The sequence below is a fragment of the Rhynchophorus ferrugineus genome, unplaced genomic scaffold (assembly GCF_030347505.1).
Source record: "Rhynchophorus ferrugineus isolate W39M unplaced genomic scaffold, kcgeb_rfMv2 rfM10, whole genome shotgun sequence".
Taxonomy (NCBI): Eukaryota; Metazoa; Arthropoda; class Insecta; order Coleoptera; family Curculionidae; genus Rhynchophorus; species Rhynchophorus ferrugineus.
In genome coordinates this window covers 30,342,403-30,359,480 of record NW_027472589.1, presented here as the reverse complement: position 1 = coordinate 30,359,480, position 17,078 = coordinate 30,342,403, and the positions used below count along the sequence as shown (strand labels likewise).

Sequence of the window (17,078 nt, the reverse complement as noted above, 5' to 3'; positions counted from 1 at the left end):
CGAAAAAACGCATTTCAAGAAAAAGAAAGTACTGCTTCACCAAGACAATTCACCGCGCCACAAGACAGTGCACCAGGTCCCAAAATAGTGTACTCTGTCAAAAATCCGTGAACTGGGCTTCCAATTGCTTCCTCATCCACCATATTCTCAAGATCTGGCCCCCAGCGCATCAAAGAATGCTCGCTAGGAAGAAATTTCGTCGAATGAAGAGGTTACGTTACATACAATAAACGTTAAATAATAATTTTACATTGAATTTATAGGAAAATAACCCTCAAATTTACATGCAACGTAACTACTAAGAGATATAGACGCAAAAAAATAATATGACGTTTCTAATTATAACTATTACGGCGAGTTATATAGGATTTTCATTCAAACGCATGAAATGAAAATGTTAATTATGTTTTATCACGTCGAGATAAGAGTATTAATTTCACATAAACATCATGTCTGTTTACCATTTAAGCCAGATAAGAGTAATCACGAGGCAAGAACAATCATGCACGTTGCTACTAAATTTTAAACCGACCACATTGACAACAATCGTATACGTTTTTCAATATGATTAAGGTAAAAACAAAACAGCAGAAATACTAGCGACTTTCATTGTACGTTACCTCTTTCTTCCAGGACTCGGTGTTCTTGATTACTGGAGGCCTTTCGGGCCTTGGTAGGGGTGCTGCGGAACGTTTGTTAAAAGAAGGTGCAAGTGTATCTATCTGTGATTTAAAATTCGCCCACAACGATGATAAGTTGCGTTCATTTCAGGATAAAGTTCTATTTTTTCAAGTAGATGTAAGTATTTAACTAAACTTTCGTGTAATATAATTGTGTGTAAGTAATTAATTATTAATTTATTGGTGCTGAAACTATATTTGATACCATTTGTATTCATTAAAAAATTTTATATATATATCAAAATATTGGAAAAACCTGATGTGGCTTGAAAATGAATCTGCGTAAGATCGCAGGCATTGAACAATTTATAGAACAACTAAATATATATAAAATACAACCAGAAAAACTATAAACACTTAAATATTATACAAATATTAATAATATTAAATATACCAGTAGAAAGAAATGCTAATCATCCACAATAGAAACTATATATTCTTTTCAATTAAATAAATTAGAAAATTGCAAGAAGCCGTCATAGAAGGGTGGTTCGTTATCAATATAGTAAATTTTAGTTATAATATTAATAATTTTTATAGACATAGGCGTCAAGGAAGAATTACAAATATTTTAATCTGAATATTTCTTTGTAGAATATCGAGTTGTTAGATTTTTTCAATTAGTCTGTCAGTTAGTTTACCTGTATTATCTAAAATATGCAAAAAATATAGAAATATAAAATGGATGTTAACTTTCGATCTGAAATTTTGTAAGATATCTATTTTATAATTGTTTTTTCACATATTTGGGTATAATTTTAAAGAAATTTCTTGTTATATGATTATTTTTATTGCATTTAAAGTAAATAAGATTTACAAAATATACCTACAAGGAAAACTGAATCAAGTTGTTGAACAACTCTCACGCACAACGTGTTTTTACTTTCCCGTAACACTATTTTAATATCAACGGTTTAGTTCCCAATAAACCCACACACTTCCTAAAATTATGAAAACCATCTGAAGTAAATATTCCACAAGAAAGAAATGCTAATCAGCTACAATAAAAATTATTACAATATATTGAAATCTATTCAGGCTACATCTATAATTGTTTGACACTAATTCTGATTGAAAATTAACAAGAAACATAATTCGATTAACATGGATAGTTATATCTCCTTTTTTAACAAAATAGCAATTTTATGAATTGGTTTTGATAAATCGCTAAAAACATAAAAATATGATTTAAAATGTTGTAAAAGTGATCATATAATTTATAAATGATAAAATGATAATACATGTCTGTCAATGGAAAAAATTGAAAAACTGCAAGAAATTGTCATAGAGGTTAGCATCAACATGAGTTTGAGAGAGTGTTAGATGGTTTTTGGCAGAAGATTTTTTGAAATCAAAAGATAATAATAACGAATATTGAAAAGACAATTATTGAGCCTTCGATAATAAGTATGTATACTCTAACTAACTCTATTTAGTATAATCCGAAATGGAAAACTCTAATTTTACATAGAGAAAGAAGTTGGAAAACTATCTAATTTAACAGTTAGGTTAGGTTTTTCAATAGTTCTTTAATCTGATACATCGAAATTTTAGTAATAGATATTGTTCAAAATACACGCAAACCGATAATAGCTTAAATTAAAATATTATTATTATCATTATCACTTATCATTGTCTAAATCTTCCGAAAACAATTTAATTCTGCTGTCTTTAGATATCTGGATGTCTTCTGGGATGATTTCTAAGTGGGTCACATGCAAGTATATATATATATATATATATATATATATATATATATATATGTATATATACAAACATTAAACCATCCTAAAATAATATTATTTAAAATTAAGTGTAATATATACAAAAAAAACAATATAATAATATAATATATGCAAAACAATATAACATATACAAAAATCTACCAAAACGTTTGGACCATAGTAATTTAAATTACATAACAATATTATAATATTTATACTATAGTTACCAATCAACCCACACATATCTCCCGAAAATTATGAGAATCAGCTGTCGAAATAGAGATTCTACAAGAGAATAAATGCTAATCAGACTTATATTATTCATGAATAAAAATTCGAATTCACTCAATAATAAAATTCGAACGCATATTTGCTGTAAATGTGCGTTTGATATATGAAACAAAGACACATATACACACGCATTCCAATAATGAACGCTAGTAGTGTTATTATAACGGTTTTAAACCAATTTTATACCCTTATAATTTTAGAAAACTCGTGTTTCTAATTGGGTATTTAGTAGTCCAATTTAAATACCCATAAAATCCAGAAATTTCACAAAAACACTTATTTAAAAAATCAGTTTTCCTGAAAAGAGTCCTAAAATATTAAATGAAGACAACGCTAGGAAAACTAATCTATTTATTCATAAAATAGTTAAATTTTAATCGTTACTTTAAAGTACGTAGTTAAGTAGCCGCAACAAAAAAAAACTTAGTACAAACCATATAAAATTAAAATTATTAAAGAGCATTTATTGAAAATAATTTGTACAATGTATTGAAAAAATTGAAAATCTCCTTATTTGGACTGGACCTACAGTTTAACGTGAGCTTCGAAGCACTGTCCTCAGCATTAAGCCTACCGACCGGCGAGTGACCAACATAGAAATCATCCCAGAAGACATCCGGTCTTACCCAGCCTGGATACTGGCGAGACTGGAATTATTTTCCTTGTCGGGTTTTACACTCTTGTCTAGGACAATCACAAACATACATTTACGACCATGCCCCTGAATGATTTAAACCCGCGACTAGCGCAACAGTAGGTGAACCGTCCTGTCGCCTTTACCACTGCGCCAACCAAGCCGGTAATGGGGTATTCCATGATGACTCCAACAGTAATAGTTACATTTTTTATTTACAGGTGACATCAGAGAAGGAAATAAGAAACGCCATTGACCTAACGAAACGGAAATTTGGTAAACTGAATGGTGTAATTAACTGTGCAGCCGTAAATTTGACTCGCCCTGTATATAATTTCCAGACGTTCGAACCCCATAGCTTACAAGAATTTAAAACCATATTAAATGTAAGTGAGACTTTTATTAATATTTTGCATATTTTTGTATTAAATTAAAACGGTATATTTAACATAACGTCTTGATTAAAATGTACTTACCTATATATGGAATAGTTTATTGAAAAACTTAAAATAATATTTGAAAACCCATAGAGATCAACAAATACTTATTAAAGCTTTCTGCTTCTTTGTAGAAATCAATAGTTTCAAACTAACATATGTACTATTATTTTAATGTGATAATGTAAGGGATGTTTGACTGTAAGTTTAATGCTCCTCAAGTACATGTTCAAGAAAAATTCACCAAGACTCATATAAACAGAAATAATTTTTATTGATAATCATAGGGAAGATTCAGGAAAAAATGGTCATGTATCACAAGAATAACTTCCCTAATATCAAGCCTATGTTTTATTTCACAAATCGATGCGATATTAATACATATATTGAACTAATTAAACTTTTAAATACATATTAATCTATCATCTTTAACGCTAAAGCCCAGAGACTATTAATAAATTCTCAAAACTTAAAAAATGTCTTAACAAAAATTTTGGACACTAATAAAGATATCTGAAACAAAATTTGTTCATTGTTGGCCTACAAACAGATTACTAAAACCTTGCAAAAAGGAACACTTTATTTACATTTTTTTTTGACAATTTATGAGGGTTTTTCTACCATCAAGTAATATTAAAACCAAAGAGAAATATATATAGGAAACTAGTGCTAGTTGAGAGAAAATATTCAATTACTATTGACAAGCTACTTTAGAGAACCTCAAAAACATCCAAAAAGATTTAAGACTTTTCTAACATATATAAATCTCATATGTTCGTTGTAATAACCATTAATTTTTGTGCCAACGATGTAGCAGGAGCTAATATCATTTTTTTTAATTGATAACAATTGAAAATTCAGAAAAATGAACCACGTACAACAAGAAGTAGTTTCCATCGATCCACTGAATCTAATAACTTTTCTCGAAGGAAAACATGTGTATGTAATAAGATATAGTACCTAAGTAATGAATTAAGCAAGCTGTTACAATACAGGCCCCATGTATCATACAGTTCTCTCACAATCATCTAACATCTATTATATGTCTTAAGAAATAGAAAAACAGTTTCAATGAAGAGATTATTCCGAATTCCCGATATTTAATATTCTGTAGCAATCATTCAACAACAAGCTCAATATGCCAAAAGCTAGGTCTAAGGCTCATGAGTTAACTTTGCCAACATAGTTAGTGTCTTCCGCACTGCACACTTGTCTTGACGTTTTTATTACTGATTACAGATTTATCACAGACCTAGTAACACAGGAATTATAAATATGAAAAAGGGCTTTCCATAGTTTACCTCAAATTAGAATCAAAATTTTATCACTAAAGTCCCTATAAAAACCAAAAGAAAATATTTATACTACACTAAGGCTAGTTGAGAAAACTAAAGTTAACAATGAAACAAACAATATAATATAAAATCTGAAGCAAATGAATATTACAAGCGCAAATATATATCACTCTATATGAGCGTTACAGAGCTCTGACATTAAATATTTTTTATTTATAAATTATATGTCATCAATATGTTCAAGAAAATTTAATTTACTACATCGAACGCAGACTTTTCAACACATGTTTTACACATATTGTTTGCTAACGACATGCAAATTATGCACAGCTTTACAACATCGCCAATTTTAAGTAGAATAATTAACGCATTATTTAATTACTTCGTATACCGTGGTAAAAATAACAATTTATTTAATTAGTAGTAATATTACACATACAAAATCAGGTTAAAACAGTGAATAATTCAGAGGGATATAAATTTAAAAAATACGGTTTCGAAATATTCTGCATAATCGGAGCACTGACGTAACAGTTTAGTAATTGTTTGATTTATTTAGTTAAATTTAATTCTAATGAAAACAATTCTGATAACTGTTCGTAAGAAAAGATATTTTATTATTTATTTGATTTATTTTAAATAAACTTAACGTATTAGCATTATTTAGTAGCTGTTACAACTATAAATTTACTTGAAATATATATAGGCGAGAAAAATTATAATATTATTTATATTATTATTATTAGGGATGTATATTTTAGAAAAATAGAACTTCAAATTTATGTCAATTTGTCTCTACAGTGAGTTAAAACTGGTACTTATCTAAGAATTGGCAATTGGCACTTGGTTAGTCTTTAGTTAGTGATTTTACCATTTAGTACACTTTACTACACAACAAACACGAGATAATACGGTTTGGTTCTCTTGTTGCAGCACTTCGATGCTAACATGGGAGTGGAGTCTTTCCTTATGTCTGGGTACATCTACAATACTTGTATTATATTGATAGTACTTCTCGCAAAAGATCCCCATAGTTCCATATACATTTTAATATTTATTTACAACAGCAACTTATTAAGAATGAATAATTTAGATTTTCTTCTAAATAACCAAGTTTTTTATGTGCTTCTTCCAATGAAGTTTTGCAATAAGATTTATCCCAAGGTACTATATGGAGTTTATAGATGAGTTGCTCAAGCCAAACTTTATCGATGACCCGCGTTAAGCCCAAGAAAACAGATAAAAACTTATTTCTCTTCGCAGGCTTTTTCAGACATTGTTGTGATTCTATCTAGATGATCTATTGTTCAATGTTTGTTCACAAAACCAAACTGATGTACAGGTTCTGGATTTGTTCGATATAAGGGATGGAAATGATCAGCGATAATGAATGTTTTCATTAATTGACAGATAATGTTATGATAATTGCAAGAATAATTAGACTCTGTACACAAAATTTATTAAATTAGTAGTAATATCACACGTACCAAAATCAGGTTAAAACAGTGAATAATTCAGAGGGATATAATTTTAAAAATACGGTTTCGAAATAGTCGGCATAATCGGAGAACTGTCTGACGTAACAGTTTAGTAATTATTCGCTTTATTTAGTTAAATTTAATTCTAATGAAAATAATTCTGATAACTGTTCGTAAGAAAAGATATTTTATTATTTATTTGTTTTATTTTAAATAAACTTAACGTATTAGCATTATTTAGTAGCTGTTACAAGTATAAATACACTTAAAACATATATAGGCGAGAAAAATTATAATATTATTTACATTATCATTATTAAGGATGTATATTTTAGAAAAATAGAACTTCAAATTTATTTCAATTTGTTTCTACAGTGATTTAAAACTGGTACTTATCTAAGAATTGGCAATTGGCACTTAGTTAGTCTCTAGTTATTGTGTTTAACATTTAGCACACTTCACTACACATGAATCTCAAAATAACACGGTTTGGTTCCCTTGAGTCTGCGTCCTAGTTCAGAGTTATTCAACAGTTGCAGCACTTCGGTGCTAACATGGGAGTGGAGCCTTTCCTCATGCCTGGATGCATCTACAATACTTGTATTATGTTGATATTACTTCTCCCAAAACATCCCCATAACTGACTTCCATAGGTCCATATAAGTTTTAATATTCACTTGTACAACTTATTATGTAATTATTATACATAATAATAATATAATATAAGTATAAATAAGTTATATTGTGTAAAAAAAACATTTCTTTTCTATCTTAATACGAGTTCTTTTCTTTTCTTTTTGATGTGTTTCTTTCAATGAAGTTTCAGATGAAGATTAATCCTATGGTGCCTTATGTAGTTTATACATGAGTCCTTTAGGACAAACTTTATCGAAGGCCTGCGTTACATTCAAGCAAATAGATAAATATTTATTTCTCTTCGCAGGTCTTTTCAGACATTGTGGTGATTCAATTTAGATGATCGATTGTTAAATGTTTGTTTACAAAACCAAATTGATGTTCAGGTACTGGATTTTTTCTATCTATTTCCAAGGGATGGAAATGACCAGTGATCCTGAATATTTTCATTAATTGACAGATAATGTTAGGATTATTACAAGAATAATTAGACTCAGTACATAAAATATGACCAGAATGATAAAAAACGACCCATACTTATATACTAATTGCATCATATACAGCGGCAGATCTTGTTTGAGTATACAGTGATGCCTAACAATCTTCTTGAAGATTGTTATAATTTCTAACTTACACTAGTAGTTCGAATACTTTTATGGAAATATTCACGAATTTATAAATATTTTCGGAATAGTAGATTGATTTTCAGGATTTTTCATTCATTTAATATAATATGAAAATCCCCATTTTCATTGTGATTTTTTTTTTGCAGAATCAATTTTTATAGTTTTTCTTTATATATTTTAAAGTCTCTTTTTACCAACTAGGTTTTATCTGGCCTAGACCTATAGTTTAACGTGGGCTCCGAATCATGGTCCTCGGTATTAAGTCTATCGACTGGCGAGTGACCAACTTAGAAATCATGCCAGAAAACATCGGGCCTTACCCAGACTGGTTACTGGCGTAACTAGGATCATTTTCCTTGTCGGATTTTGCAATTTTGCCTAAGAACAATCACAAATTTTAAACAATAACAAACATAAATTTACGACCATGCCCCATGCAGGATTCGAACCCATGACTATCGCAAGAGTAGTTGCTGACACTGACACAGTTGTAGGAAGAATTTCGACCAGGTGACAAACAATAATACATTCAATACATTCTAAAGAGAATGAAACTGTTAATTTTACTTATTTTATTATTTAAAATTGGGCACCTTGAATATATTTAAAAAATGTGTACTTGAAAACAAAATATGTAGAGATATTCAGGGGAGAAACTTTTCGACACAGGTATCTACAAGAATCTCCGAGTGGCCAAGATTAACTATTAAGAACATAAAAATAGTTGGACACAACGCTAATAAATTATTTATATTCATTTTGCACTGATACTCTTCATAACTGACAGTAATTATTATATTTTCTCAAATGTACCTTTAAAAAATAATACACTGATATAGAAAATGAGCTTCCATAACATTATTACAGTGCTAATTTTTCAATAATTGCAGAACAGAAATATCTCAAAAAGATAAGCTTTACGAAAATTTAAAGTTCTAGATATTAATGCAAAAATATCACAATAGATACATGAAATGTTATGGCAGTAGGAAAAGTAATTTTAGATTTCCTATCAGACGTTTTTAACATTGTATATGTCTAGTAATGCATACTCATAAACAGCCCACAGAACATTCTATAGTGACGGAATTATATTTTCCGTGGCAATTTTGTGTTAAATATCAAAATGGCTTTTCTCCAGCTCGTTATCTTAGATAAAAAATGGAAATAAAAGTCACACTGTGAATCAAGTCTTGTATTCAAGAATATCTTCCAAGACAATTAAGAATTTTCATATAATATTAACGTTAATTTGTTGATTATTTCTCTATTTACATAAAAACATTTTTGTTTGTGGGGATTACACTCCTTTTTAGGGTCCAAACATCTACGTAAAGTAATTTTTCTCGATGGCTGATGATTAAATTGAAATTCTTACATGACTTAATCTCCTTCCGAGCTCGAACCATACCGAACCAAAAGTAGTACCACACGTACCCAAAGCCACGGACGCTTATTAATTAAATTTTCTACTAGGTGGTCTACTAACCATAAGACGGTAGTGTATATTTACATAAAGTTATTAGTATTGAGATGGAGCTATTAGAGAGCCGATAAGAATAATTTAATAATCTAATTGGCAGTACCGCGTCGATTTATCAAAGATTTCGTAGATGTTTTGGGAGATTCTCGTTCTGTAATAGCCGGTACCGCACTACATTAGTATAATCCTTCTATAAATTATTTCTAGAGAATTGGAATGGAAATGCAAGCAGAAACTATTTAATTAATGGGTGAGACTGTATCTGTAAGTAGATGTAATTTTTTCCGTATGTCAGGTTTCGTGGAATTATTACTATATAAATATGATTAAAAATATGTAATTGTATTTACTAATCTTGGCTAACGTTCTGCTAAATATGTCACGTAATATATAAATATTTAAAAATTAAATAACAAGAGGATTGTTATTTATAATTTTGAGGTAATAAAGGAAAAAACCAATTCTGTAGAAAATACTCTGAGATATTTGGGGCACTTAAGGTATTAATAGTTCAAAATAACCCAATAAAAACGAGCTAATTTCATTTTTGTTGGAAATAAATGTTCCATGTTAACTACAAACTGTTAAAAATCACAAAATGTTTCGAGAAATGTTATGTTAAATAATATCAGAGCAACTCTATACCATAACATCTGTCAAAACCTTCAAATATTATCGATATTGTATGAGCATATACAACATATTTTGGTGCCGGCTTAGTTGGCGCAATGGTAAAAGCGACAGGGCGGTCCACCTACTGTTGCGATAGTCGCGGGTACGAATCCCTCTGGGGCATGGTCATAAATGTATGTTTGTGATTGTTAAACATTTGTGATTGTCCTTAGGCAAGAATGCGAAATCAGTCGAGGAAAATGATACCAGTCACGCCAGTATCCAGACTGGGTAAGACCGGATGTCTTCTGGGATGAAATCCATGAATTGGGCTTCGAATTGCTTCCACATCCACCGTATTCCCCAGATTTGGCCCCCAGCGACTATTTCCTGTTCTCAGATCTCAAAAGAATGCTCGCTGGGAAGAAATTTTCGTCGAATGAAAAGGTGATCGCCGAACCTGAGGCCTATTTTGAAGCAAAGGAATTCGCTATAATCTAAAGGAAATTATGTTGAATAAAAAAAATTTGGCAAAAAAATTTGTTTTACTATGGTAGGCCGGGGGCTTTTGAATTGACGTGTTAGATAGTGAATAATTAGTTGTAGTATGTTTACCATATACTTTAGATATAAGAAATCGTTTTGAAATAACTGCATTTATAAATACTAACAAATCGACCGAATTAATTTATACTTGCAATATTGTTAACACTCACATTCATAACATTTTGCTTTTAGGTTAATCTAATTGGAACCTTCAACGTAATACGTTTGGCAGTACCGGTAATGGCTGAGAATCAACCAAACGAGAATGGCGAGAGGGGTGTCATTATAAATACGTCAAGGTATTTCAGAAACATAATTTTTATGATGAACATAATGATTTTCTTTTATTTCAGTATATTAGCTCATCGGGGACTGGAGAACAAAGTTGCCTATGCGGCTAGTAAAGCGGGAATTGTTGGTATGACCCTACCACTAGCCAAAGAACTGAGCGCATATGGAATCCGTGTCGTTGATATAGCACCAGGTTAGAAATATATATATATATATATATATATATATATATATATATATATATAAATATATACATATACATAGAGTGAATTAATAAAGAAAATCAATTCGTAGGTATTTTCAGCTCGACAACATACAACGAGTTGCAGACGTCCAATGGTGATGGTTTAGTTTTTCCTAAGCGAATCGGTAAACCAACAGAGTACGGTGATTTTGTCAAAGCTGTCATAGAGACCGCAATGCTTAATGGTACCTCGGTACGACTTGATGGTGCAGCTCGAATATAATACTTTTTACAGTACAAATACTACACATAAATATTTACTTAATCTATTTTACTACTGTTTTTAATAAAAACAAACTATTAAACAACAAGTATTTTATCAGTTTGCTTGTTTCAGCTAACACTATTAAATAAATATATACACTTTATGAGAGATATACCCCGATTGATTGGAAAAAATAGCTGATAGACTAAGAAGAGAAATATTATGGGCCACACGATACCAAAGAGGAGTAACAGAATAAAATAATAAAAGTACTGTAGTAAATATATAGAAAAATAATATACAAAAAGAATATACAGAATTCGAACATGGCTAAGAAAAACAGAACTGTAAATCCAAAATTATGCGGATATACGGGCTCCAAGAATATAACGAAAATGGGCAAAGCGGACTCATCCATAAACTTAAGAAAATATTACCGCAACAATATCCTGACAAGAAGACGCCTACGTAACAGACAAAATATTAGAACATATGTGTATTGAGGATATTTTTCTATTATGAAATATGTGTCACAACTGCAAATGTTGCTGTTAAAAAGATTTACATCAAAATAAAATGGGTCTAGAAAAGAATCTAATCTTAAATCATTGTCAAGTGGTATAATTATCTCACTCGAATTACAGTAAATACCTCTTTCACACTTCTTACAACACATAGTCGGATGCTGTTCTGAGACACGATGATATTGGAAGTTTTTTACAGTCTTTCATTGTTCAACTGATGTAGGTAGGTAGGTTTTAGCAGTGACTGATTTGGATACCACTTCATTACTCTCTTGGATCTTGGAGCCTCAATATATATGTGTATTGAGGCCATTTTTCTATTATGAAATATGTGTCATAACTGCAACTGTTGCTGTTAAAGACAATTACAAAAAAATAAAATGGTTCTAGATAAGAATCTAATATTAAGTCATTGGTAAGAAGTATAATTATCTCACTCGAATTACAGTAAATACCTCTTTCACACTTCTTACAACACATAGTCGGATGCTATTTTGAGACACGATGACATTGGAGGTTTTTTACAGTTTTTCATTCTTCAACTGAAGTAGGTAGATTTTAGCAGTGGCTGATTTGGATACCATTTCATTACTCTCTTGGATCTTGGAGCAAGATTGTGATTAGAAATATGTCAAAAAAAAAGTGCTAGACCTAGTATTAAAAATTAGCAAACTATTAAAACTAAACCATTTTTCTCATCTCCCTTTCGCAAACTTATTAATAAATATCCACAAGTATTTTACTCAAGTAGAATAATTTTGTTTTAAAAATACTTAAAAACATTAAGGAGACTAAGACAGTAAGAAAAAAATTACTATTAAATATCAAGTAATGCTGGAAATTGTTCAATCATTATATGATCTTTTTAATTATTATTTATCTAGTATTATCGGGTAATATTCAGCAATATGGGGAAATCGAGCAAAATCCTCAAATTTCAAAGGTATGTATAATGTTTTTACAAATTTTTTTTATCTAAAATAATCAAATATTTGTGTATAATGTTATTGCTGAACTGATGTGATGGAAGACATAACTCCTCAACGGTTAGAAGTTAAAGGATATTTCTTTAAATATTATGGGGACGTACAGAGAATTAATTGTGTTCTTATATGACAAGCCGTAGAAATATTGCAGACAACTGCCTCTATGATATAGGAACTCACTAAACACTTACTGAGATTTTTAACACAAAAAGAGACATTTTAAAATAAAATATGTTCATAATAATCATTGTAATAATTAAATAAAAATAAACAAAAGCCTTATTTAAGCTATCTACTACACGTATTTTATATTCTACTATATACACACAGTTTAGTTTAATACCCATACTTAAAATAACACAAAAATAATAATACAATTTTGTGTCATATACACAAATTAAAAATACGATCAAAATAAATCTAATTTGTTGCTCGTACCAACTTCGAAATGACCAGTTGGTAGTGATTAAAATAATATTGTATAGTTATATAGGTTTAGGTAGGTATTAAGCTAAATTGTGTGTATATATACTAAAATATAAAATACATGTAGCAGGTTATATAAGGTTTTTGTTTAATTTTATTTAGTTATTGTAAAGTTTATTATGTACACATATTGTTTAGTCAACCCGCATATTTTCCTGTAAAAAAACAGATAATTAATTTACAATAAAAGAACACCTTCAATAACAACCATTGAACCAAAAAAAATCATCCTCCCGACCCTGATCATCATCCATTAAGACCATATATTAACACTCGCCGGTTACCATTCATCCGCGCGTATAATTACGTAATAAAGAACTTTTAAGCCTTATCGGTTAGATCAAGATTCAACTCCTGCCTTATCTAACAGATACATCTTTATCAGGCCCCGCGAACGAACGCCATAAATATTCATAGTCCAAATCCGCGAGGCCCCCTTGAAAAAGGCCGTGGAATATGGAAATTAGCGGAGATAAATCAGCGTAATCTAATGATTGATATTCCCTTTTCATAGAGACCGTAATCTCGTGGTGTGGGCGTTGAACGTTTTCATCTGTTTCGGGTAGGACGTCTAAATATTGCGCGGTTGTTCCTTTATCGTGTGTCACCGTGAAGGATATGATCAATGACAGGGTTGGTTGAGGTTTTGTTTCTCATCGATTGTTGACGTCTCCGTAATTTTTTTACAGTTGAAAACGTGATTTTTGATTAAAAGTCTAGAAAATCACTACAGGGGTTAGGCAATAAAACAGGTCAATTGAAATGTCCCCGGCCTGACACATAGATGGCGCTACTCGAATTAGATCTACATGTATTTTGGTTAGCCCTAACCCTCAAAAGATGTGTGTATAAATTTGACAGCTGTCGCATCATTATTTTGTAATTTATAGCATTTTGAATGAAGTAACTTTTGTTACTGTGAAATAAACGAATAAAAAGGAATTTCGCGCTTTTTCGCAGCTTTGGTTATTGTGAAAAAAAAATGATAAAAATTGGTAAATTATTGTTTTTGAAGGGAAAAAATACAGTTGAAGCAAAAATTTGGCTTGATGCTGAGTTTCCGGACACTGCTCCAGGAAAATCAAACATCAAGGATTGGTATGCTAAGTTCAGACGTGGTGAAATGAGCACCGAAGACGGCGAACGCCCGAAAGAGGTTGTTACCGGCGAAAACATTAAAGAAATCCCCAAAATTATTTTTAATGACCGTAAATTGAAATTGAATGAAATAGCAGACACTAAAGATATCAATTAAACGTATACATCATATCATTCACGAATATTTGGGTATGAGAAATCTCTGTGCAAAGTGGGTGCCGCGCAAGCTCAGTTTTGACCAAAATCAACGACGAGTTGATGATTCGGAGAAGTGTTTGAAGATGACCAAGTATAATAAACCCGAGTTTTGCGTCGATATGTGACAATGGATGAAACATGGCTCCATCATTTCACTCTGAAGCCCAATCGACAGCCATCCGAGTGGACTGCACAAGATGAACCCATCCCAAAGCGTGGGAAAAGGCAACAGTCGGCTGGCAAGGTTTTGGCGTCTCTATTTTGAGATGCGCATGGAATAATTTTCATTGCCTACCTTAAAAAAGGAAGGACCATCAACAGCGACTATCACATAGCGCTATTGGATCGTTTGAAGGACGAAATCGCTGGAAAACGGCCGCATTTGAAGAAAAGGAAAGTGCTTCTCCACCAAGAGAATGCACCGTGTCACAAGTCAGTGAAAACGATAGAAAAAATCCATGAATTGGGTTTCAAATTGCTTCCTCACCCAACGTATTCTCCAGATCTGCCCCCAGCGACTATTTCCCGTTCTCAGATCTCAGAATTACGTAATAACAGATACATCTTTATCAGGCTCGAAAGAATGCTCGCTATAATCAGTATATGACACTTGAAGGGAATTATCTTGAATAAAAAAAACTAATTTTGCCAAAAAAATATGTTTTACTATAGTAGGCCTGGGACTTTTCAATTGACCTGTTACAAAAACGAAAGAAATACAAAAAGAAAAAATATTATAATATTTAGAGCAACGGGATGAGCATTGGAAAAACTATAAAATGAGAAAAAAAGTTTACTGTACACAAAAAAAAGTTAAAATGGGAAAAATGACCAAAAATATAAAAAAGAAAATGACACAGAAGAGAAAACTTTCAGATTAAAAATGAAAAAAAATTAAAATGTGGTTACAGATCACCGAACAAAGATGCACTAATGAAGAACATAGAGAATATTAATTGTATAACTTTTAATAAAAGCCTATAAAAACGACAGGAATATTATCAAAGACCAAATAACAGAGCACAAGCAATTGATAAACCATGTTGACAAATGATCACTGACCTGTTCCAAAAGATCTACGAAGCGATACTCATTGTCTTAGATTAGTTAATTAGATAATCCATTAGTTCAATATATACGGCAGTACAGTACCCAAAATTAAGCACTATAATGGTTTTACACGCTCCGAATCTTGTGAATATTGTCATATGATTCTCTATATGACAAAGAAAGCTCGTTTTTCTCAATTTAGACTCAATCAACTCTCTTATATTTTTTAGACTGTACATTAAATCATTGTTATAATACTGTGTCGCCCAAAATAGTCAGCAGATATTTTATTCATAAACAAACACTAGATTAGCCGGCAATGACTATTAAAATTATACGAGGGCTGTTTGATAAGTCACTGAGTTTTTGAATATCCTAGTCGTAACTTGATATGAATCAATACTGCCTTTAACAGCCCTCTCTTTATAAACTATTCTGGGATTTTGAGTAAGCTGCGTCACTTGGTTTATGTTTGACAGTCACCTCATATATAGCGAATTGTGGAAAGAAAAACGACCGGATTTGACGAAGAAAAAATGTTGTTCCACCAAGACAAAATTTTTAAGAAAAGACCAAAGAAAATTTTATAAATCGGGCGCACATACCACTGCCCCATCCTGCATATACTCTAGATTTAGCCACCTGTCGCTATTTCCAGTTTCCAAATCTAAAAACATAATCTGACGGTAAGTGATTTGGGTCAAATGAAGAGGTCATCCAATGTTTGAAAGAGATATAAAAAATGGAAAAGCGCTGAACCAAATGCAATACAACCTCCTTTTTTGAAAAAAATATCTTTCATTCACAGGGATCTGCCCTCGTATTAATATATTACCTCGCAGGTTTTAAGACAACTTTTAACTAACTAATTCACAAAAAATACCTGAAAATTAATTAACAGTCCTTATTTAGTGATTTTATTTAGAATAAAATGAATAAAAGTGGCTCAACATAGATATTAATAAGTGTTATTTAACTACAGAAACCGTTAAGGCTTGACGACCATCACAATCTCGAACAAGCTTCTGAAAATCTAAAAGGATTTAATGAACTCGCACAAGAATCCCTTAATACTTCACGCCAGCTGCCTCTTAGTTCCTCCATAAACACCTTCGATAACACAAACAAAGAAAATACCATCGAGGTAAATAGCTAATTACCATTCGTAACCATAGACTCTCGAATCATTGCCACGTCGAGGCAGAACTGTTTTATATTTGTCAAAGCTACCAGTTATGCGTTGTACAAACAATGACGTTCCTCTTTTCTCGACGTCCCTCTCACTCCTATTTCGATTTGGACCGTCGGATCATTAAAATCTTCAACGCCCTACAGGTGGGTGTTCACATTCATAACGCGAGAGACTCAAGAGTCCGCAATTAGATGAATCAGTGCAATCTGTGCCCACCCTAGTCGAGCCCTGCCGTCATTACAACGAACTGGTACGTCTAGTTTTTCTTGTGCCTTATGGTAAAGTAATATTTAGTGGTTTTGTCTTGTTTTCTCTTCGCCAGAACAACATTTTGATTCGAAAATATTCAATTTAGGCAATGT

General features: G+C 31.3%; 2 protein-coding genes across 3 annotated transcripts in view; one reads left to right on the top strand and one right to left on the bottom strand.

Annotated features, from left to right (window-relative positions):
• The window catches only part of Kni (knirps), a 902,599-nt gene that overhangs the window by 861,577 nt on the left and 23,944 nt on the right, over positions 1 to 17,078 (bottom strand). The gene's annotated exons all lie outside the window — the stretch shown is intronic.
• On the top strand, positions 440 to 11,286 carry LOC143203452 (3-hydroxyacyl-CoA dehydrogenase type-2). The gene is made up of 6 exons (XM_076415616.1): positions 440 to 573; positions 634 to 798; positions 3,551 to 3,715; positions 10,635 to 10,741; positions 10,796 to 10,926; positions 11,028 to 11,286. The coding sequence occupies exons 1-6, from the start codon at positions 565 to 567 to the stop codon at positions 11,198 to 11,200; spliced, it is 750 nt and encodes a 249-aa protein (XP_076271731.1). The 5' UTR covers positions 440 to 564; the 3' UTR covers positions 11,201 to 11,286.